General features: G+C 41.8%; 1 protein-coding gene across 1 annotated transcript in view; it reads left to right on the forward strand.

Annotated features, from left to right (window-relative positions):
- The window catches only part of LOC145354519 (ligand-dependent corepressor-like), a 97,247-nt gene that overhangs the window by 19,614 nt on the left and 53,685 nt on the right, over nucleotides 1-23,948 (forward strand). Inside the window, exons 3-5 of the mRNA XM_080205954.1 lie at nucleotides 1,203-1,282; nucleotides 10,149-10,281; nucleotides 23,091-23,363. Coding sequence (XP_080062080.1) covers nucleotides 1,203-1,282; nucleotides 10,149-10,281; nucleotides 23,091-23,363 — 486 coding nt within the window. The remainder of the gene's footprint in view (nucleotides 1-1,202; nucleotides 1,283-10,148; nucleotides 10,282-23,090; nucleotides 23,364-23,948) is intronic.

Below are 23,948 nucleotides of genomic sequence, written 5' to 3' on the forward strand. Positions count from 1 at the left end.
TACCATGTGCACTTCTAATTTCATTTTAGTTTGATACTCCTCAGTTGTTAGTAAACTTATTAATCAGTCCTTGCATTATCCTTAATAATTTTCATCAATTACATAATTTTGATCCATTTTTTAAAATTGTGAAGTAAGTTTTTTTGATGCCGGAAATTGAATGAAATCCATTCTGAGTGACTAACATCAGATTTGACACTACCACACCAAGGGTAGCATGGTTAGATGTAGAATAAAATTTTATTCTATCCCAACAATGTGGTTCAGCCCAAACCCAGTATTTCCTGCATACTGGTATACAATTCTTTGATATTGTCAACTGATGCTGAATGAAGTAGAGTTTTGTGGTGTGCCATACCCACTCAGAGCTGCACTGAGACTGTTCTGAATAATTTTATGTAAGACTCTTTTAAGCTAATTGATCACAGATACTTTAGTTCCCTTGTGTTGGGCTGGATTTGACATCTTATAAATGAGGGTTTATTGTCTGACCTACTGCACCATCCAGTTCTTCCTGAGTGTAAGCAGTTAATAATGAGGTCTCTCCATGACTTTGATGTCCATTGTAAGGTTCATCCTGTACAAAATGTCATTGAGTGTTTGATTACCAACACTCTCAGGTTAAGAATTAAAAGGAATTATATTTGATTTACCGTCCATTTTGGTAAGTTATCTGGGCTGCATTGTTGTAATACCATGCCTAGTGTTAATTTGTCATTTCCTTATGCTTCGGGAGGTGGGCTAAAATTGTCATAAGATTTGTTGTTAAACTACTGAACGAAGAGTTATATTGACAGAGGAATTGGGGCTGATTGTACCTCTGCCCTGTCAGCTGCAAGAGTGTTGGCTTGGCAGTACCTGGTCTGAGAAGCAAAGGAAGAAGAAAATATTAAAGTGTTTTCATACCCTCAAAAAAAGCTAAGTCAGTTTTGTTTTATTCTAACGACTATTCAGTTATGTGTGGAGCTTTTTTGCACACGTAAGTTGATTTCTTAGTTTTCCTCCTCTTGCACTAGGAAGGAGGAAATTTAGGAGTTTTGCCAAGTGTACCTCTGGTTGACTGAAATGTGGAATGATTTCTTACTATATTGGATGCTATTTGACAGATAATATACCCTTCCAAATGAAGGATGTGGGAAAAAGACTAAAACAGCAGCAAAGTCAATCTTGTGTTAGGCTAAAATTATTCTTGAATTCCACAGATTGTGAGCCTACATGTGTTTCTGACTGGTCATTTGATGAAAACTGTCTCTTCTGTTGCTTGAGAAGAGAAAAAGTGAAGGTAAGAAGTAATTTGAAGTATTTAATTTTGGTGACTGGTTGGTACACTTGGTTTAGAACAGAATGATGCTGCTCAGTTTATTAGGTTGTGCAACTGGAATGAAAAAAATCTTTTTTTTTGTACTGTATTTTTTATTTGAGGGTATGTACTTCCTTTACTCCCTACCAGACAAACCATGATCAATGTCAGGAGGCAGGGGTGCTGTGGTATTGTCACTGGACTAGGAATCCAGAGACCCAGAGCAATGCTCTGGTGACCTGGGTTCAAATCCAACCAGGGTAGATAGTGAAATTTGAATTCAACAAAAATCTGGAATTAAAAGTGTAATGATGACTATGGAATCATTGTCATAAAAACTCATCTGGTTCACTAATGTCTTTTAGGAAGGAAATCTGCCATCATCACCTGGTCTGGCCTACATGTGATAGCCAGAGCTTTTAATTGCTCTCAGTTCACGGGCAATTAGGGATGGGCAATATGTTAATGAGTTGTTACAAGGTGCATGAACAAACGTGGGTGCTGACTATCCATCTGACTTGTCTTTCTGCTTTCTTTCTCAAATCACCTCCCACTACAAAACTTTAAAAGGAGATTGCAAGCAGGCATGTAATGGATTGGACCTTTGTGCAATCAGTTCATTGCTGCTGATCCTCATTGAAGTTGAGTGGAAATAATTAGATCTTAACCTAGCTGAAGGATGAAGAAGAACCTGAATGAATATCATTCAAAGCACACTCAAGTTTGATAGCAAATTGTCAACTTTCTGCTTTAGACAAGTGTTTGTGGCTGATGTCTCTTCGTTTGTGAGAGATGACGGGAATGCAGCCTTAAACATATTGGGAAATCACAAGCGATCATTTGCTGGACTTGTTTTGATGGCTGAACAAACAAGAAATGTAAATTCTGTCATAAGTACCACAGGTGAAATTGTTTCTCGCTGATGGTGTAGGAAGAACTCTGCTCATGCCTTGTTTACAGGACTTTCTGGTTTGGAGTTTCATGGTGGCGAATTCCTCCACTCCATTAGTGTTGCTTTTTGCATTGCACATCAGATAGAGTTTCCCATTTGTTGTGATTGATGTTGAGGCTTTCATGTGTCTTTCGACAGTATCTTTGAATTGGAACTTTTGGCGCCCTGCTGATCTCTTGGCACGAGCCAGTGAAACTTCCTTTGTTTGATTAGTGCTCACCTGCTTGGCACATTGATCCTAGAAAGGTCTGCTTTATTCGTGACTTTGTCTTTATGTGTCATGCTGAAGATGCGTGGTAGATACTGGAGGTGGAAGTTATTGGATCTTTCTTCATGAATTATTCCTAAGTTGGGTTTCATATCACTTTACAGCTGTTAGGCAGAAATTTGCCATCCTGCCTGCCAAGGGAATTGTAGTCGGTAGGACAGGATCGTGCAAAGTCCCATTGACCTGCAGCATGGTGGCACAGTGGTTAGCACTGCTGCCTCATAGCACCAGGGGCCTGGGTTAGATTCCTGGCTTGAGTCACTGTCTTTGTGGAGTCTGCATGTTCTCCCTGCGCCTGCACAGGTTTTCTCCGGGTGCTCTGATTTCCTCTCATGGTCCAAAGACGTGCAGATTAGGTGGATTGGCCATGCTCAGTTGCTTCTTAGTGTCAGGGGAACTAGTAGGGTAATTACATGCCGTTACACGACCTGGGTGTGATTGTTGTTGGTGCAGGCTTGATGGGCCAAGTGGCCTTCCCTGCACAGTAGGGATTCTATGACCTCAAGTGGAATTTTCTGGTCTTGGAATGAGTGCAGCCGGAAAATCCCACCCGTTTTGTACTATGTCAAAAAGGCTCTTTACGATGCATTGTTTTGTCTAATACCTGGTGATGCTTTTATCAATGAGTAATTTGTTTTCTCATGTATATAAAGAAAATGGATGCTGTTTCACTTTGTGTGATAGGCATAGGCAAAGTTTCAGTTACTTCATTCAATTATTTCACTCACTTTCTTAAGGCCTCGATCTCTTTGATATTTCACTGCAACTCATATGAAATGCTATCTAGAAGCTGAAAATTATAAGAAAACTGCAGTTTACTTTCCTTTTCAGTTATGGTCAGCAACAGATCATCACATTTGAAACTATCAATTTTTCTGATTGCTCACTGGTTTCCTTCTTGGTGATAGGTCAGCTTAACCTCATGCTGCCTAAACATATTGCTACGATTAACTGTTAGTTGTGCGGCACAGTGGCACATGGTTAACACTGCTGCCTCATAGTGCCAGGGACCTGAGTTCAATTCCCAGCTTGGGTCACTGTCTGTGTGGAGTTTGCACCTTCTCCCCATGTCTATGTGGGTTTCCTCTGGGTGCTCCGGTTTCCTCCCACAATCTGAAAGACTTAGTGGTCAGTTGTATTGACCGGAACAGGCGCCGGACTGTGGTGACTAGGGGTATTGTACAGTAACTTCATTGCAGTGTTAATGTAAGCCTTACTTGTGACTAATAAATAAACTTTTTAAACATTATAATTTGAAATTTCCCAATTGCGAATAAACTTTAGCCGCATGATCCTAAAATGCTCACTTATGACAAATGATCCATAATAAACAGTCCTAACTGTACTTGCAGTGACTATTTAGACAGTTTTCTGGTGAATGCCTAGAACGTGCTGATGGAGGAGATGGTGGAGGCAAATTCCATAATGTTCAAGAGGCATCTGAAGTGATATATGAATAGACAAGGAATAGAGGGATATGAACCATGCAGAGGCAACAAAATATTAGAGAGGCATCTCTGTTGGCACAGACTTGGTGGGCTGAAGGGCGAGTTCCTGTGCTTACTGTTCGTTGTTCTTTGTACTCCAGATAAAAGCATTTTCCAGCAAAATATAGTGAGTGAAGGATAGCTATATAATACAAATTATGCAGGTAAAATTGATCCCATTTTTGCAGTTCAGACTCCAGTCATGATTGACTGTGAAATGATTCATCATCTCCATTTTTACCAGCCTTTGTGATGCCGTTATAAGCAGCCTGACAGAGTAGCCACCTGAAACTCCTTTCAGACTTGAATATGGAAAAGAGCTGAAACTCCTTATTTTGTGCATGTTGCAATTCTGGGTTTTGAGTAGGACAACTGATTTTCTTTCTTTGTTTTCAAAATTGTTTTCACAAACTAAGTTGGCAGATGGAATATAATGTTGGAAAATGTGAAGTTATGCATAGGATTATCAGATCAGTCATGATCTCATTGAATGGTGGAGCAAACTGGATGGGCCATGTGGCCTACTGGAGCTCCTATGTCATATGGCCTTATTTTGTACTTTGCGATTCATACCTGGCACAAAGGAAGATGGTTGGGATTGTTGGAGATGAGAGATGAGTCATTTCAGTTCCAGGGTTATCACTGCAGGAGTTCCTCAGGGTAGTGTCCGAGGCACAACCATCTTCAGCTACTTTATCAGTGACCTTCCTTCCAACATAAGATCAGAAGTGGGGACATTCACTGATGACTGCAGAATGTTCAGCACTATTCATGCTTCCTCAGATGCTGAAATGCTCCATGTTCAAATACAGCAAAACCTGAACAATATCTAGGCTTGGGCTGACAAGTGGCAAGTGCCACTTTTGTGCCATGCAATGACGAGTGAAACTAACCATCTTCACTTGATGTTCAGTGGCATTAGCATCACTGATTTCCACACAATCGGCAACCTGGAGGCTACGATTGACCAAAAACTAAACTGGACTAGCCATGTAAATATTTTTGTCTTATGAGAACAGGTCAGGGACTAGGACTCCTGCAACGAGTATCTTACCTCCTGACTCCCCAAATACTGACCACCATCTACAAGACACAAATCAGGAATGTGATGGAATATCTTCCACTTGTCTGGATGAATGCCGCTCCAACAACACTTGAGGAGCTCAACACCAGATAGGACAAAGCAACCTGCTTGATTGGCATCCTAGGAACTCACCAAAGCTTCTTGGATAGCACCTTCCAACCCATAATTGCTGCCAACTGGAAGCACAATGGGAGCAGATACATGAGAACATCACCCCCTGGAAGTTCTCCTCCAAGCCACTCATGATCCTGACTTGGAAATATATTGCCGTTCCTTCACTGCCACTGAGTCAAAATCCTGGATCTCCCTCCCTAACAATAGTGTGGTTTTACTTACACCACATGGACTGTGACAGTTCAAGAGGGCAGCTCATCACCACCTTCTCAAGGAAATTTATGGGTGGACAGTATATGCTGGTTGAGCCAGCGACACTCGCGTCCCATGAAAGAATAAAAAAAGTATTTTTACAGTGACCAATTTTCATAGAGCTGTTTGATTTCAAGGATGAATAATTACCCCATTTTCAGTCAAACACTGGAATATATGTAGCCTTCTGCTGTGCTGCACATTTTCTTTGAATAGACGAACGTTACACATGAATCAGAGGGAGTTTTCTCAGCTGAAGGCAATTAATTTGTTTACTATTAAATGGTAAGATGGAATACAAGATAATTCTTCCTGAAGTTAAAATAGCAAAGTCAATATTGAGCCAGCTGCCTTTTCTGTAACTTTCTGGTGAAAAAATGTTAGTAGGCTTTGCTGCTTTGTGAAACAACATCCTGCTTACGTAAATTCAGTATGATTTACCTAGCTACTGCCTTTCTGTATCTGCTAGTTATAATTGCAATATTATTTATACAGCAAAGGTCTCATGTTAGGAAAACCTCAGTCTTGGAGTACAGTACACAACTGGACTGAAAAATCTTCCAGTTTTGAATCAGTTATTTCTTTCAAAGTTAAGATTTTACAATTATTCAATCTTTGCCTATGAGAAAAATGTTCTTAAATGCCAGTAGATAATTTCCTGAATGCATCAGGATGAGAGTGGATCATTTCCTGATTACAGTTATTCTAATTCGCAATGGAAAAATGTTTTAAATGGTTTTACGAAGACTAGTGAGTCAGCTAACACATTTTGCATTATTATTTCACATTTCCAAGCTAGTTTCTTAACAAAAAATAATTCTCTGGCTAATTATGTTATGAAAGACTTTATTTGTGCTTTTGGAATTATCTTTAAATACAGAGCATAAACCACAACATTTGTGGTTGCACCATGCATGCTGCCAGTATTACCTAGCATTGTTGGCACTCATTTCCATGTTCTTGAGAAATTTCTGGAGTCTTCTTGGAACTCAGTGTGGCTTCCCCCAGTGTTCTTTGCTGCCCTCATTAATGCCGCAGACCAACCTATCTCTGAGCGCATCTTCTAAAACTGCTCCAAAATCACAGTATTCTGAAAGCTGGCATAATTCTGCCACAAAGTTAGCTACTGATTGACCTGCTTTTCAAAAATAGCTATAAAATTTAAATCTTTGAACAATCACTGAGGGCTTTCAATTATGATGATTCTAAACCAGAGCAATTAAATCTACAAATGAAATCTCCTGGTTCCTGTGGCCTGGCTAGATTCCTCAACAACTTACAAATCTTTGCTCCCCCTCTGCACTGGCAAATTGAGTGCTGCTTCACCTCATCCTCTTTTCCATTTGCTAAGAACAAATGCTGCACCTTCTCCACATATTCAGCCCAGTCCTCGCTTCTGTCTTCAAACTCACTGATTGCCCTGAACATGATGCTGCCAACCTGAAATTCCGTTAAATGAATCCACAGTGCAACCTAGCTGTCACACTGAATGTTGAAACTTTGTTTTCTTTTCGTTGGCCGTTTTCTCATCATCAAAAAGATGTGTAACTTGAGACCACAATAAAGGTAGCTGAATGTATTGTTTTAAAAGGATCTTCTTTATAGTCACTCAGCAGAACAATAATAAGTAATGACTATGAAAACAGGAGCATGAATAAAACATGCTTGCAGAACACTCTGGCAGACTGAAAAGCCATCCAAAACTCTTAACAGACGTCAAAACAATTTCATAGGAGAAAAAGCTTATTAGAACACTCTGAATCAGTTACAAGGTGTCATTTCGAGTACAATGTCCAAAGCTGCTTAATGACCAAAGAAAGATGGGAAATTAGTGGTACGTTCACCTATATCCTGATATGATAACATCCCAATGCACTCAATCTGCATTCTCAAATTGTATTTGCTCACATACGTATCTGTGCACTCACCACTGACACTCCTTCTCATCCAAGTGCCATGCTTCTTCCTCATTGTTATCCTAAACAAATGCTGTCCGTCCATTTGATACAGGCCGTTAGTCTCATCAACAATCTCTCTTTCCTTGCAGAATAGAACACGTAACATGAGGGACAGACAGAGAACTGCTTCTCCAGCCACCTCATGACTGACACCACCTGCTCTGCAGGGTTCATCACAGCTATGTGATGATAAGATTTAATATCAGATAGCCTTATGGAACAGAACACTCCCTCATGTTGACTTTAACTGGGAATGAAGTATCATGTGCATACTCACCATTTAAAGTATTCTTATCTTGACAATTCATGTCTTTTAATCTCAAACAGGATTTTCATGTGTCCAACAGGAGAAGGCTGATGACTCCTAAAAAGAGATCACTCCCTCTGAGAATACACCACTGCAGAATTTGAGCAGATAGTGCACTTGTTGAGGTGCTCAATTAGTGGAATCAGTACGGCAGATGGTTGGGTTTCAGCTAATGATTCCTATGTTATGCATGAGCAAGAGCTGTTGGTGGAGACAGGGACAACAGTGGAGAGTTCATCCTGGAGGCTGCAGGATGCTCCAAGCTCTGCTCAGTTGGCTATGGATGCTGTGGCTTTGGTCTGATGACAAACAGGGTATTTCTGGAGTGTCAGAATATATAATATTTTGGCAGGACATCAGCAAAGAGCACTTCAGTAGTCAGAGCAGGGATCTGTACAAACTGTCTCTATCTTCTGTGAAGCTGCATGAGTTGTGCCATTTAGAAGTGATGGAAAAGCAAGAGTGAAGATTTTAGACACAAAGGTATGCTTTTGAGTGTCTTACACAGTGCTAGAACGTTAAGTATCTGTTCTATTTTTGAGTACAATTAATAATTTCTTCTTGCTCTTTTTCTGTCTTGCCAATTTTTCTTTGGTTGCTTTTGGAAAGTGGCCTTTTCACTTGTGATGAATGGTGAGATACAAATTGACACCAAGCAATTGGGGACTGTGAAAGGGATATTTGGTTGTTTGTAGGACTATTTGGTGTTATGAGAATGGTGGGGGAAGTGGATTTTTGGTGTAGTTGTCAGATGCGTGAAACCTAAGTGAACCTTGAGGGCATCCTGAACTGCGATACGTATTACTATTATTGCATTAAGAATATCATATTCTGCAGCAGCTTCTTGCCTTTCTTTGCAATTATCTGAGAAAGCATTAAGCTCTGTGTTTTGTTTCTCTTGTAGGCCCAATTCTCTCTGCTGTGAGATGTTGTGCAGAGTGCTCACGACCACAGCTGTTTTGAAGAATCTGGCTGGTACATTTTGAAGGGGCTGCAAATCTGCCCAGAGACATAAAATACATTCTAAGCATGCCAATGGCTTGCTCAATATCCTACCTGGTTGTTAAATGGTTTTTGTTGCATTGCTTCTAAACCTTATTGAATTGTTTCCTCCTGGATACCATCAGCCAATGTTTTAAGTGGTTATGCTTTGTCTCTGTGCAATCAGCCAGGGTTACCTCAAGGAATGATGAGATCATGGAAGGTGGACAGCTGCAGAATGAAAGCATCGTGACAACTGCCTGGGAATCCTGGGACTATTTGCATGAAGATCAATTTGTGATTGCACATTATGATGCTGAGGGATTCGAAGCCCTTGCGGCTGATGAAGATTGATCTGGGAGTTCCTTAATTGCCATATTTGTGGAAACAGTGATGCTTTGTAGTTGTCCACAGTCATCCAGAATGAACAAGTGCTTGTTCATTCTGACTGGCATAATAGCTAGCCTGGAAACAAACCATTAGTCATATGCATTTATGGGCTACCAATATAAGATTACGCAAATGTATCCAGCAGAAACCTGGAAGGATCTAGAGGCACTGACAATGTAGGCTTTGGTAACTTTGACAGCCACTGGTAAGGCATGGCCATCAGGTAATGTTCCAAAGGCTGCAAGTGTTTGCCACCACATGGCGCAAGACACTAAGACTTCTGGGTTAGTAATGGAACGTGTTGAACAAGCTTACTCTCTACTTGTAGATCCTTTATGTTGAGTATGGCCTCCTTCAAACTGCTCCTGTCTGTTAATCCTCCCTCTCATGTGGAGCTGCAGGTCTATATGGCGCAGGCTGTTGCTGCTGCTGCTGCTGATGGTGGTCATCTTGGTTCTTGCCCAAGGCCCAAAGTAATGCAGCATAAACAGTACCTTTACCAATCTGATAGCTCAGAGCTCCAAAGGGCTGGTTTGGTGTACAAACCTCCAAAATTGTAAAAGTAACCTCTCAGCACAAGTAGTGTGAGCAAAGCCTTTTACACAAGAAGGAAAGAAATGCGCCATGAGGTTTCAGTACTTACTGACATTGTTCCTTATGATGTTTTCAACCCTCAGTTGCAGCTGTGTTCTCACCTGGTTTTACTGGCAAGTTTTAGGAAGCCTGGGAAACGTGGACCCTGAGTTAAGTTGCCAACTTCATGTCAATATTGCTACAGTCAACTTATTAACATATTGAAATTGACAGCCTGTATCTGCTGGGGAGATTGTTGACATGCAGATTAAGATACTGGAGTTAAATGCGAAAGTCAGTGGTTTGGTACAGGCTTGCAAACATACTTCAGCTTCCCTGGTTTTAATCTCAACTTGCTCCCAATCCAGTGAGCACCATGAATGAAGGTGCTATTTATACATAAGATTTCACATAGATTTTTATTGAATAAATTTAATAGAACTCCATCCTAAGCTTCTAATTGCACGTTTGCTTCTCTACAGGAACATTTAGCCTCTCTTGATCTACCAAAATTAAAAGGTGGAGAAAAGGCATTCTCAAGACAGGAACAGGCCAAAATTAATCGTTTAGAAAAACAAGCAGAAGAATTTCTCAATGCTGTCTTTCAGAGAAAAGGTAAGTCATTCAAAGCAGCTGCTATTATGGAACTATTTGCTTCTTATGACTTGATAGCCATTGAAACATGTTGTGTTTCTGTACTCTCCAAATAATTGGATTTGCCAGGTTTGAAAGATTGCCGTTTAGGAAGTTCTTCTATTTCATTCTATATCAGAGGGTTATGTGAAAATTGTCTAAATCTTATAACATTAATAGTCACTTGATGCCTAAGTCAACAGATGGGAGAGCTAATCACAGCAGATGCTGGAAATCTGAAATAATAGAATGCTGGAAATAGTGGCAGCATTTACAAGGAGAGAAACAGTTAAAATTTCAGTTTCGTATCCATTTTTCTGAACTGGTTCTTACATAGAATCATCATCTGCATTGTTAACTCTGCGTCACTCGCCACAGATGGCAAATCTTGTTCTTTGCACTCTATGATTTGAATTGAGGTATTAATTTATGTAATTGTGGGAACTAAGATGAATGATAGTGTTTTATACATTCTTGGTGATGAACATTCATCACGAAAACTATCCTTAGGGCAGGATTCTCTGGCTTCCTCGCGGTCTCTTCCTCATAGCGCGGGGATGCTGAGCTGTTGGCCGGTCATGGAATCTTCTGGTCCTGCCACAGTTAATGAAATTTCCCATTGACTCCACTCCATGCTGGGGTGGGGATGTGCCCTTCTGGTTCCATCGGCATGATGTGGGTATGCCGGCGTTGGACTGGCGTAAACACAGTAAAAAGTCTGACAACACCAGGTTTTAGTCCAACCGATTTATTTGATAATAGATTCACAAGCTTTCGGGGTTAGTCCCTTCGTCAGGTGAATGGAGAGTTCTGGCCTCAGACAGAGCGTATAAAGCACAGTTTAGAGATTACTGATTAGAATGCGAATCCTTACACCTAACCTTACTGTACTGTCTGGAGACAATATACATCTCTTTAACCTGTGATCAGTGCTCCTTCCACTCACATTGTCAGCCAGTCTATTATCAAATAAATCGGTTGGACTAAAACCTGGTGTTGTCAGACTTTTTACTCCATCGGCATGAACAGCTGGAAAGTTCTAACGTTATATGTTTCAGTTTTAATCACTCAGTGATGGAAAACCTTTGAGGTTGGGAGTTTATCCAAACAAGTATTGTTACTTATGAAAAGAGAAAATTCTGGAAATGTTCTGTGAGGAGAAAAACAGTTAATATTTCAGGCCAAGGATCTTTCTTCAGAACAGAAGGAAGATTGAAATGTAATAGGTTTTTTACAAGTGAAAAGGGGAAGGAAGAACAAAAGGGAATGTCTCTGATATGGTTAAAGGCATGAGAGATTAAATGATTAAAAATTTCATGGTATAAAGGGCAGAGAGTGCGAATGGTTGTAGTAAAGAAACAAAAGATTTGTCCAAGTGAATGGCAGAATAATGAATAGCTGTGTCTGAAAGCAAAATCATGAAAAAATTAAGGCACAGCAAAAAAAAAATAGGGAGTCAGAGTTTACTGTCTGAAATTGCTGAAATCAGCGTTGAGTCCAGAAAGCTGTAAAGTGCCTAATTAGAAGTTGAAATGCAGTGGGAGGATATTGAGCACTTTATCCCAGTGACAGTGAAGGAATGGCCATGTATTTCCAAGTGAGAATGGTGATTGGCTTGGAGGGGGACTAGCAAGTGGTGGTTTGCCTGTGTATCTGCTGCCGTTCTCCTTGATGGCTGTGGTTGGGATTTGGAAGAAGCTGTCTAAGAGTCGTGGTGAATTCCTGCAGTGTACCTTATAGATGATATGTTTTGCTACCACGATATGTTGGCGTTGGAGGAGTGAATGTTTGTGGATCAGGTACCAACCAATTGGAATACTTTGTTCTGGATGGTGTCAAGCTTTTTGTGTTGTGGGAGCTGCACTCATTCAGTGAAGTGTTGAGTTTTCCACTATATCCCTAACTTGTGCCTCGTAAATGTTGGGCAGGTTTTGGAAGGTCAAGGAGTGAGTTACGTACTGCAGGAGTCCTAGCTCTTGGAGTATCTATATGGCTACTCCAATTCAGTTTCTGGTCAATGTTAACTCCCAAAATGCTGATAATGGGTGATTCAGCGATGATAATGTCATTGAACATCTCGGGGAGATGGTTAGATTCTCTCTTGTTAAAGCATTCCTGGTACTTGTGTGACCTGAATCTTGGTCGTCAGCCTAAGTCTGGATATTGTCCAGGTCTTGATGCATTTGAACATGGACCACCTCAGTATTTGAGCAATCGTGAATGTGCTGAACGTTGTGCAGTCATGAATGAATGTCCCCAATTCTGACCATGTGAAAGAAGGAGGGTCATTGATGAAGCAGCTGAAGACGGTTGAGCATGGGACAATACCCTGAGGAACTCCTGCAACAATACCCTAAAACTGAGATGACTGACCTCCAACAATCTTAGCCATCTTCCTTTTGTGCTGGGTATGATTCCATCAGTGGAGAATCTTCCCCTGATTCCCATTGATCCCAGTCTTTGATGCCATGCTTGGTCAAATACTGCTTTGATGTCAAGGGCAGTCAGTTCAGCTCTTTTGTCCATGTTTGAACCCCTGGCTTGGTGGTAATTATAGAATGAGGATATGCCATGAGGTTACAGATTGTGGTGTGTGCAGTTCTGCTTGCTAACGTGTACCATCTACTGCTTGCCCAGTCTTTTGAGTTTCTAGTTCTGTTTGAAGTCTACTCCATTTAGTACAGTGGCAGTGCCACACGAGATGATGGAGGCCATCTTCAATATAAAGACAGGATTTCTTCTCCACAAGAAATGTGTGGTGGTCACTCCTACCAATACTGGCATCTGCGGTAGGCAGATTATTGAGAATGAGGTAATGTATGTTTTTTTTATCCTGGTTCCTTCATCACCTCCTTCTGACCCAGTCTAGCAGCTACGTCCTTCAGGATTCAGCCAGTTCGATCTGTAGGTGTTTCCAATCCTCTCTGTTGATGGACATTGGTGTCCCCTACCCAGAGTACATTCGATGCACTTGTACTTGTCAGGAGCCGAGAAGATTCCCATCTTGACTGTATACCATTGTGTCACCACCCATTCTAGGTCTGTGCTGCCATTGGGATAGGACATACCCATGGATGGTGATGGTGCCCGGGACATTATCTGTAAGGTATAAATCTGAGAGTATGACTGTGTCAGGCTGTTGCTTGGCAAAGAACTGGCTTGGGCAAAGAAGACAGAGGGTAGCTGTAGAGGGGTGCTTTTCTGAATGGAAGGTTGTGACTGCTGGTGTTCATCAGGGATCAGTTCTGAGACCTTTGTTGTTCACAGTACGCATAAATGATTTGGAGGAAAATGTAGCTTGTCTGATTAGCAAGTTCACAGACAACACAAAAAATGGTGGAGTTGCGGATAGTGAAGGGGATACAGTCAGAGGATACAGCAAGATGTAGACCGGGAAATAGCAGATGGAGTTTAATGTGGACAAATGTGAAGTAATGCATTTTGGAAGGTCTAATGGAGATAAAGGAGAGTATTAAATTAAAAGCTGATGCGTTTAGAGTGGCTAAAAGTAGTGGGTGAGAAGAGGATTGGGAGAGGTTTAAATATTAACAAAGAATGACGAAGAAGTTGATAAAGGAAGGATAGAATATGAATCTAGGCTAGCACTAAATATAAAAAAGGATAGTAAGAGTTTTTATAAATATATAGAAAGGAAGAGGCTGGCTAGGGTGAATGTTGGACCCTTAGAGGATGAGAGGGGGGATTTAGTGGTGGGGAATGAGGAAATGGCTGAGGCTTTGAATAACTTTTTTGCTTCGGTCTTCACGGAGGAGGACGCGAATAGTTTGCCGGGTATTAACGATGGAAAGGTGGTAGGAGTGGAGGGCCTGAATGAGATCATTTTACTAGAGAGGCAGTGCTCGACAGACTAGAGGAACTGATGGTGGACAAGTCCCCAGAACCGGATGGAATGCGTCCAAGGGTTCTGAAGGAAATGGCAGAGGTGATAGTGGACGCCTTGGTGATTATTTTCCAAACCTCGCTGGATTCCAGGGGAGTGCCGGAAGATTGAAAAACGGCTAATGTTACACCGCTGTTTAAAAAGGGTAGCAGGCAAAAGGCAGGGAATTACAGGCCGGTTAGTTTAACGTCTGTTGTAGGAAAAATGCTTGAATCCGTAATCAAAGAGAAAATAGCGAGGCACCTTGAAGAATTGTTTGATAGAGCAGACGCAGCACGGATTCGTTAAGGGGAAGTCGTGTCTGACGAATTTATTGGAATTCTACGAGGATGTGTCTAGTGCGGTGGATAGAGGGGAACCGGTGGATGTGGTGTTTCTCAATTTTCAGAAGGCGTTTGATAAGGTGCCGCACAAAAGGTTGTTACAGAAGGTTAGTGGGCATGGAGTTGGGGGTAAGGTGTTAGTGTGCATAGGGGATTGGCTGTCAAATAGGCAGAGAGTGGGGGTCAATGGGTGCTATTCGGACTGGCGGTTGGTGACTAGTGGAGTGCCCCAGGGATCGGTGCTGGGGCCTCAGCTATTTACCATTTATATAGATGATCTGGAGGAGGGAGCCGAGTGTAAGGTGTCGAAATTTGCTGATGACACCAAGATTGGTGGAACGGCAAATTGTGCGGAGGGTGTGGAAAGTCTGCAGAAGGATCTAGATTGGCTGAGCGAGTGGGCGAGGACCTGGCAGATGGAATACAATGTTGGCAAGTGTGAGGTTATCCACTTTGGTAGGAATAATAGTAGGAAGGACTACTATTTACAGGGCGAAAAGCTGCAGCATGCTATGGTGCAGAGGGACCTGGGGGTCCTTGTGCATGAGTCGCAAAAACCCAGCCTACAGGTGCAGCAGGTGGTCAGGAAGGCAAATGGGATGCTGGCCTTCATAGCGAGGAGGATTGAATATAAAAGTAGGGAGGTCTTACTGCAACTGTACAGGGCAATGGTGAGGCCGCAGCTGGAGTACTGTGTGCAGTTTTGGTCGCCGCACTTGCGCAAGGATATTTTGGCCTTGGAGGGAGTGCAGAGGAGGTTCACTAGGCTGATACCGGAGTTGAGGGGGTTGGTCTATGAGGAGAGGCTGAATAGACTGGGCTTGTACTCGTTAGAGTTTAGAAGGATGAGGGGGGATCTCATTCAGACGTATAAGAAGATGAAAGGGATGGATAGGGTAGAGGTGGAGAGGTTCTTCCTGCTCAGAAAGGACAGCAGGACTAAGGGCACAGCCTCAAGATAAGGGGGGGGGGGGTGTGTGCAGTTTAGGACAGAGTTGAGGAGGAACTTCTTCACTCAAAGGGTGGTGAATCTCTGGAATTCTCTGCCCATTGAAGTGGTGGAGGCTACCTTGCTAAATATATTTAATACGCGGGTAGATAGGTTTTTGGTAGGCAAGGGGATTAGGGTTATGGGGAGAAAGCGGGAAAGTGGAACTGAGCCACTTCAGATCAGCTATGATCTTATTGAATGGCAGGGCAGGCTCGAAGGGCTAGATGGCCTACTCCTGCTCCTATTTCTTATGTTCTTAATGCCTGTAGGAATTATACAGTAAATGGTAGAACCCTTAGCAGTACTGACATGCAGAGATCTGGGCGTACATGTCTACCGATCACTGAAAGCGGCAACTCAGATGGATAAGGTAGTCAAGAAGGCATACAGCATGATTGTCTTCATTGGTTGGGGCATTGAGTATAAAAATGAGCAGGTCATTCTGCAGCAGTACAGAACCTTAGTTAGGCCTCATTTGAACATCATGTACAATTCTGGTCGCCACACTACCAGAGGATGTGGATGCTTTGGAGAGGGTACAGAAGAGGTTTACCAGGATATTGCCTGGTCTGGATGGTATTAGCTATGAGAAGAGGTTGGATAAACTGGGTTTGTTGCCACTGGAACAATGGAGGTTGAGGGGTGACCTGATAGAGGTTTACAAGATAATGAGCGGCATGGACAGAGTGGATAATCAGATGCTCTTTCCTAGAGTAGAATAGTCAGGTACTAGGGGACATAGGTTTAAGGTGCATGGGGAAAAGATTAGAGGAGATGTGCGAGGCAATTTTTTTTTAACACAGAGGGTGGTGACTGTCTGGAATGTGCTGTCAGGGAGGTGGTGGGAGCGTGTATGATCGCAGTATTTAAGGGGCATCTAGACGAATACATGAATAGAATGGGAATGGAAGGATATGGACTCCATAAGTGTTTTAGTTAAATGCTGCTCACCTGTTTGCCAGGTCTGCACTCATATCCCAGTAAATCCTGATTGGATGGCCTTGTTAAATGACATCACGGTGCTCTGTTGCCCACAGAAGAACAAATTCCTCCTTCTTGCAGTGATGGGACCGTACTAGCATGGCTCATAGGGGGTTGCTGGGTGAGGTTTCATTTGAAAGATACAATGGGATCTGTCTGCCTCTGGGGGTTTGGGGAAAGTTTCCTCACCAAGCACTTCTTTGAATAAAACCGGCATGGACCTCAATCCAGCTACAGTGAAGGAATACCGATGTATATCCAAATCGACATGATCCATAACCTGGAAGTGATGCTGTTCTTATGTTAGTGTTAGTCTGTGTTGAGGTTGTGGAGAAAGAAGGTGCTGGTATGTTGCTGCACTGTGGTTTGTCAATTTGGCCTCCGAATCTCCCTGACTTTGGTTTTGCTAGGGCTCCTCAATACTATATTTAGTCGAATGTTGATGTTGAGAACAGTTTCTCCTGTCTGACGTTTAACTCTTGCACCTGTGTTTGGACCAAAGTTGTAGTCACGTCTGTGGCTGAGTTGGTTCTGTTAGAAACTGTATTGAGCACTGGTCAGCAATGATTTGGTGTTATTTGATCACATTGTTGATAATACCTTCCATTGCTTTATTGATGACTAGAAGGAGACTGATAGGACAGTAATTGACCAGCTTAAATTTATTCTATTTTCGTGGATTGGATTTGATTGGACATTCATCCAAATTGACTGGTATATGCTAGTATTGTTGTTGACCAGGGGAATGACTAGCTCAGGTGCACAGGATTTCAAGTCAATAGCCTTTACTCTATTTATTGCATTCAGCTTAATGTTACATGAAGCTCGGGGAGGCTGAATAAGATCATTCATTTAGCACTTTTGGCTGTGGACATTATGCCTTGTCTCTTGTACTCCTACTGAATGTGTTGACTAACCTGTAGCTAGTTCCCAGACAAACATATGAACAAGGAACAGGAGTGGACCATTTGTCCCCTCGAATGTGCTGCATCATTTAATAAGATCATGTCTGATCTGACAGTAACCTCAAATTTGCATCCCGCCTACCCCCATTAACCCCTTTGCTTACCAAGAATCTATCCACCATTGCCTTAAAAATATTCAAATACGCACCTTTATAGGAAGCAAATTCCAAAGACTCATGACTCTCTGAAATAAAACATTTAGCCTCATACCTGTTTTAATAGGGAATAAATATTTTTAGACAATGTTGTAAGTTTATTTATTAGTGTGGAGAGGATGTTTCCTTTTTAGGGGCAATCCAGATCTAAGGCTCATTGCGCAGTGGTTAGCATTGCTGCCTCACAGCACCAGGGACCTGGTTTCAGGCTTGTGTCACTGTCTGTATGGAGTTTGCATGTTCTCTCTGTGTCTGCGTGGGTTTCCTCCGGGTGTTCTGATTTCCTCCCACAGTCTGAAAGACGTGTTGGTTAGGTGCAATGACCATGCTAAATTCTCCGTTAATGCACCCAAACAGGCGGTAGGCTGTGGCAGTTAGGGTATTTTCACAGTAACTTCATTACAATGTTGATGTCAACCTACTTGTGACAATAATAAAATGAACTTTAAACTCCACCACTCTATCCCTGTAACCCCAGATATTTGCCATGGCTAATCCAGCTATCCTACACATCTTGGGACACTAAGGGGCAAGTTAGTCTAGCCAATCCATCTAACCTGCACATCTTTGGACTGTTGGAGGAAACCCATGATGTGGGTATGCCGGCGTTGGACTGGCGTAAACACAGTAAAAAGTCTGACAACACCAGGTTTTAGTCCAACCTATTTATTTGATAATATACTCACAAGCTTTCGGGGTTAGCCCCTTCGTCAGGTGAATGGAGAGTTCTGGCCTCAGACAGAGCATATAAAGCACAGACAGTTTAGAGATTACTGATTAGAATGCGAATCCTTACACCTAACCTGCTGTTCAAGACCTGAAGTGGCTGATAATGTGAGTGGAAGGAGCACTGATCACAGTTTAAAGAGATCATCTTAAAGAGAATCAGTTGCATTCTTGGACACACGCATCTCCATTAAGGATGGTCACCTCAGCACCTCACTGTACCACAAGCCCACAGACAATCTCACAATGCTCCACTTCTCCAGTCTCCACCCTAAACATGTTAAAGAAGCCATTCCCTATGGACAAGCCCTCCGTATGCACAGGATTTGCTCAGATGAGGAGGATCGTGACAGACACTTCCAGACCCTGAAAGATGCCCTCATAAGAACAGGATATGGTGCTCGACTCATAGATCGGCAGTTCCGATGCGCCACAGCGAAAAACCGCACCGATCTCCTCAGAAGGCAAACACAGGACACAGTGGACAGAGTACCCTTCGTCGTCCAGTACTTCCCCGGAGCGGAGAAGCTACGACATCTTCTCCGGAGTCTTCAACATATCATTGGTGAAGACGAACATCTCGCCAGGGCTATCCCCACACCCCCACTTCTTGCTTTCAGACAACCACACAACCTCAAACAGACCATTGTTCGCAGCAAACTATCTAGCCTTCAGGAGAACAGTGGCCACAATACCACACAACCCTGCCACAGCAACCTCTGCAAGACATGCCGGATCATCAACATGGATACCATCATCACACGTGAGAATACCATCCACCAGGTACATGGTAAATACTCTTGCAACTCGGCCAACATTGTCTACCTGATACGTTGCAAGAAAGGATGTCCCGAAGCATGGTACACTGGGGAGACCATGCAGACGCTACGACAACGGATGAATGAACGTCGCTCGACAGTCACCAGGCAAGACTGTTCCCTTCCTGTTGGTGAACACTTCAGTGGTCACGGGCATTCAGCCTCTGACCTTCGGGTGAGCATTCTCCAAGGCGGCCTTCACGACACACGACAGTGCAGAGTCGCTGAGCAGAGACTGATAGCCAAGTTCCGCACACATGAGGACGGTCTCAACAGGGATCTTGGGTTCATGTCGCACTATCTGTAACCCCCGTGACTTGCCTGGGTTTGCAAAACCTCACTTACTGTACTGTCTGGAGACAATACACATCTCTTTAAACTGTGATCGGTGCTCCTTCCACTCACATTATCAGCCACTTCAGGTCTTGAACAGCAGGTTAGGTGTAAGGATTCGCATTTTAATCAGTAATCTCTAAACTGTCTGTGCTTTATATGCTCTGTCTGAGGCCAGAACTCTCCATTCACCTGACGAAGGGGCTAACCCCGAAAGCTTGTGAGTATATTATCAAATAAATAGGTTGGACTAAAACCTGGTGTTGTCAGACTTTTTACGGAGGAAACCCATGCAGACACACAGAGAATGTACAAACTCCACACAGGGTAGTCACCCAAGGCTGGAATTGAACCTAGGTCCCTGGAGCGATAAGGCGGAGGTGCTAACCACTGTGCTATCTATAATATGCTTTTCTTTTATTCTGCTACCAAATGGACGATTTCACGTTTTCTCAGTTATACTCCATTTGTCAGATCTTTGTCTACTCAACTTATTTATTTTCGTAACCTCCTTATCTCCTCATCACAGCTTACTTTTCTACCTATCTTTGCGTCATTGGCAAGTTTGGCAACTGTCCTATCCATCCCACTTCCAGGTCATTTATATACATTCTAACTACTTGAGGTTCCAGCACTGATTTCTGTGGCACACCACCTGTTATATCTTGCCAAACTGAGGAAAAACCCATTTATGCTTACTCTCTGCGTGTTTGCCAGCTGATCATCTGTGCATGCCAATGTGTCACCCCTGATACTATGAGTTTTTATTTTCTTCTTTAACCTTTGAGGTAGCACTTTATCAAGTACCTTCTGGAAATCTGTACATCCACTGGTTCCCCTTTATTCACAACACAGGTTACTTCCTCAAAGAACTCCAAAAGGTTGTTTAAACGTGATTTCCCTTCCACAAACCATGCTGACTCTGCCTGATTATCTTGAATTTGTCTAAGTGCCCCTCTATAAATTATTTAACGATAGCATCTAACATTTTCCTTATGATAAATGTTAGGCTAACTGGCCTGAAGTTTCTTGCTTTCGGTCTCCCTTCCTTTTTCAGTAATGGGTTACATTTGCTGTCTTCCAATCATATAGCATCTACCCTGAATCTGGGGAGCTTTGGAAAACTAATGTATCAACTATCCCATGAGCCGCTTCTTTCAAGGTCTTAGGGTGAAATCTATTAGGACCCAGGCATGTGTCAGCCTGTAGTTCTAGCAATTTACCCATACCACTTCTCTGATTGTAATTTTCCTAAGCTCCTCCCTCCCTTCCATTTCTGGATTTATAGCTGCTTCTGGAATGTTACTTGTAGCCTTTGGTAAAGATTCATGCAAAATATCTTCAATCCATCTGCCATCTCCTTGTTTTCCATTATCAGTTTTCCAGAATCACTTTCTATTGGATCAATGGTCACTTTATTAATTTGTTTCTTTTTAAAATATTTATAGAAATACTGTTTTTATGTTAATGGCTAACTTTCTCTCATACCCTTCTTTTTTCTGCCTTATTAATCTTTTAGTCATCCTGTGTTCCTTATATTTTTCCAGTCTTCTGACCTTCTACCTTTTTCTTTCACTTTGATGTTACTGTTAACCTTTCTGTTTAACTACCGATGGTGTGTCCAGTCCTTGGACCCTTTTCTTGTTGGAATGTATCTTTTCTGTGTATTCTGAAACATCCTCTTAAAAGTTGCCACTGTATCTCCATTGACCTAATTTGCCAATTCACTTTAGTCAACTCTATTTTTGTTCCATTGTAATTGCTCTTATTTAAGTTTATAAACATAGTCTCAGACCCATTCCTCTCTCCCTCAGATTGAATTTGACATTCAATCTCTCAAATTCATCTGATTTGACTCCATTTGTATATTCTGCAGGTCTATTATGTTCTCTTCAGTATTGACTGTCCCTGTCTCCCCACTTTGCTATCATCAGCAAATTTAGAAATTGTGTTTCTGATTTCAAAGTCCAAATCATTAATGTAAATTGTGAAGAGCAGGGCTCCTAGCACTGATTCTTGTGGAACACCACCTCTTAACATCTGCCATACTGACTAACTACTCTTCACTATCACTTTCTGCCTTCTGCCCTGAAGCCAGATGGTAATCCATTCTGGCACTTGTCCTCTGAGACCAATTATCTGACCTTATTATTTTATCTATTATGGGCCACGTTTTTGCATGGCTTTTGGAAAACCAGATAAATTACATCTACTGCAATACCATTGTTCTGTTGCCTCTTCAAAAATTCAGTAAGTTTGGCCAAGCAAGACTTTCTTTTGAAATCCATGCTGATTCTATTATTATGTTTCATATTTCTGGATTTTCTTTTATTCTCACCTTCAGTAGAGTTCCATTATTTTTCCTACCACCAATGTTAAGCTGATTGGTCTATAATTCTGGATTTGTTTTTTGACTGCTGATATTTTTGACTTTCATAGGTGAGATAGTCGCTGAAAATCTCTGTCCTCGTTCGTGGCTGGGATTCCCTGATGCCACTGAAAGTGAATGTAATTTTGGCTGGAAGGGCAAATTCTCCGTTCGTTCTTGCAGTGGGAGGGCCACAGATGAGATCAGAGAATCCTGCCTAATCTTTCTGCTTTTCCAGATAAATTTGTAGTGACCTAGGAAATGAACAAGAATCTTTTCTGACTTCATTTCAGATATCTATTTCATTACGTGATCATTTTTGTCTTGGAAAGTGGCAGAATAACTCTACACTTCAACTGACTAGAAATTTTATTCTCAGAAGCCTAAGGAAGTTTGACATGTCAGCTACAACTCTCACAACTTTTACACATGCACCATAGAAAGCATTCTTTGTGGTTGTATCACAGCTTGATTTGTCTCCTGCTTTGCCCAAGACCATAAGGAACTACAAAAGGTCGTGAATGTAGGCCAATCCATCATGCAAACCAGCCTGCCATCCATTGACTCTGTCTACAGTTCCCACTGCCTCGGCAAAGCAGCCAGCATAATTGAAGACCCCACGTACCCAGGACATTCTCTCTTCCACCTTCTTCCTTTGGGAAGAAGATATAAAAGTCTGAGGTCATGACCAATTCAAGAACAACTTCTTCCCTGCTGCTGTCAGACTTTTGAATGGACATACCTTGCATTAAGTTGACCTTTCTCTACACCCTAGCTATGACTGTAACACCACATTTTGCACACTCCTTTTCTATGAACGGTACGTTTTGTCTGTATAGCCTGCACGAAAAAATACTTTTCACTGTAAATACAGTGACAATAATAAATCGAATCAGTAAAACAACATGCAAACTGGAAGAATAACAAAATGTATATTTTTACAGTGGCTATTATGCTTTGACAGTTTTCCATCGTAAAATTCATAAAGACCCTGTGACTGCTGTGTTGAACATTGATATAAACAAAATATGGAAAATAAAGAGAAATGAGACAGGTAAGAGAGGGGATTTATTGTGAGCTAGTAGAACATTCACAAAATCTGTTTGTTAAATGCTGGATATTCTAGCTTCCACCTTGGAGAGAGATTTTCAGCCCTGTTTCTTCACAGCAAAATGGAATGCCAATGGACTTCCTTTAAAATAAATAACAATTATTTTGTCTCCTGTGCAGATAGTCCATGGGTTGTGGATCCCAGTATTCCTTTAGTGGCTCGTGAGATTATGCATCGAATGATCAGGCAATTTGCTGCTGAATATACCTCAAAAACTAGCACTTCTCAGGACTCTATAGTACTCACCAGCACCAAGGACCAAAGTGCAACTAAAATACCTGTGCTGGGCGCCAGTGCTCTAAATCCTGTTCTAAGCAGACTCCTTATGGCTGACCAAGATATACCTTTGGATCTAACTGTCAAAAAGTCTAATCCTGAATCTGACAATCAAGGTAAGTGTGCAATTTCTAACAATCTTCTGACTTTCTGTCTTTGATTTATTTTGCTGACAATCGTTTCCTCTGAGATAATAGGATGGGGTGAATATTCTAATCAGGCATTGTGATTTTGTAAGTCTGATTTTTCTTTTTAGCCAGAGTCCACTTCTTTTCAAACCTCTTTGAAGATTGGCATTTGAGAGCATGAATGTACATCCTCATGTTTTGCAGTGCAGTTTCTTTGTAAAGAATATATTTCATATGTTTTATCATTAAAAGTCCTGAAGTCAGAGATTGTAACATTTTGAAGTGAGGTTCTATATTTGCATTTAGCTCTATATGGTTTTTCAAGACTTTTTTTAATGTCTTACACTTAAAACATCCCTTTGTTCCAAGGTGCTGCTCGTAACCTTGGTGTCTCCCTTTCTTATTTTGTCTCCCGTTTAAGGAGGTTCAAGACCAATTCTAACTTGTATTTGTATTTTATGCTATATTCTCAACAGCACTGTGTCTTGTATAGTTAAAGGAAGCAATACTGTAAGAATATTCAAGTGAAGGCAGCATGTGACAGAATGACGGAGATTGAAAATGATTCGGTTT

The sequence above is a fragment of the Carcharhinus amblyrhynchos genome, chromosome 17 (genome assembly GCF_965287045.1).
Source record: "Carcharhinus amblyrhynchos chromosome 17, sCarAmb.v2.hapA, whole genome shotgun sequence".
Lineage (NCBI taxonomy): Eukaryota > Metazoa > Chordata > Chondrichthyes > Carcharhiniformes > Carcharhinidae > Carcharhinus > Carcharhinus amblyrhynchos.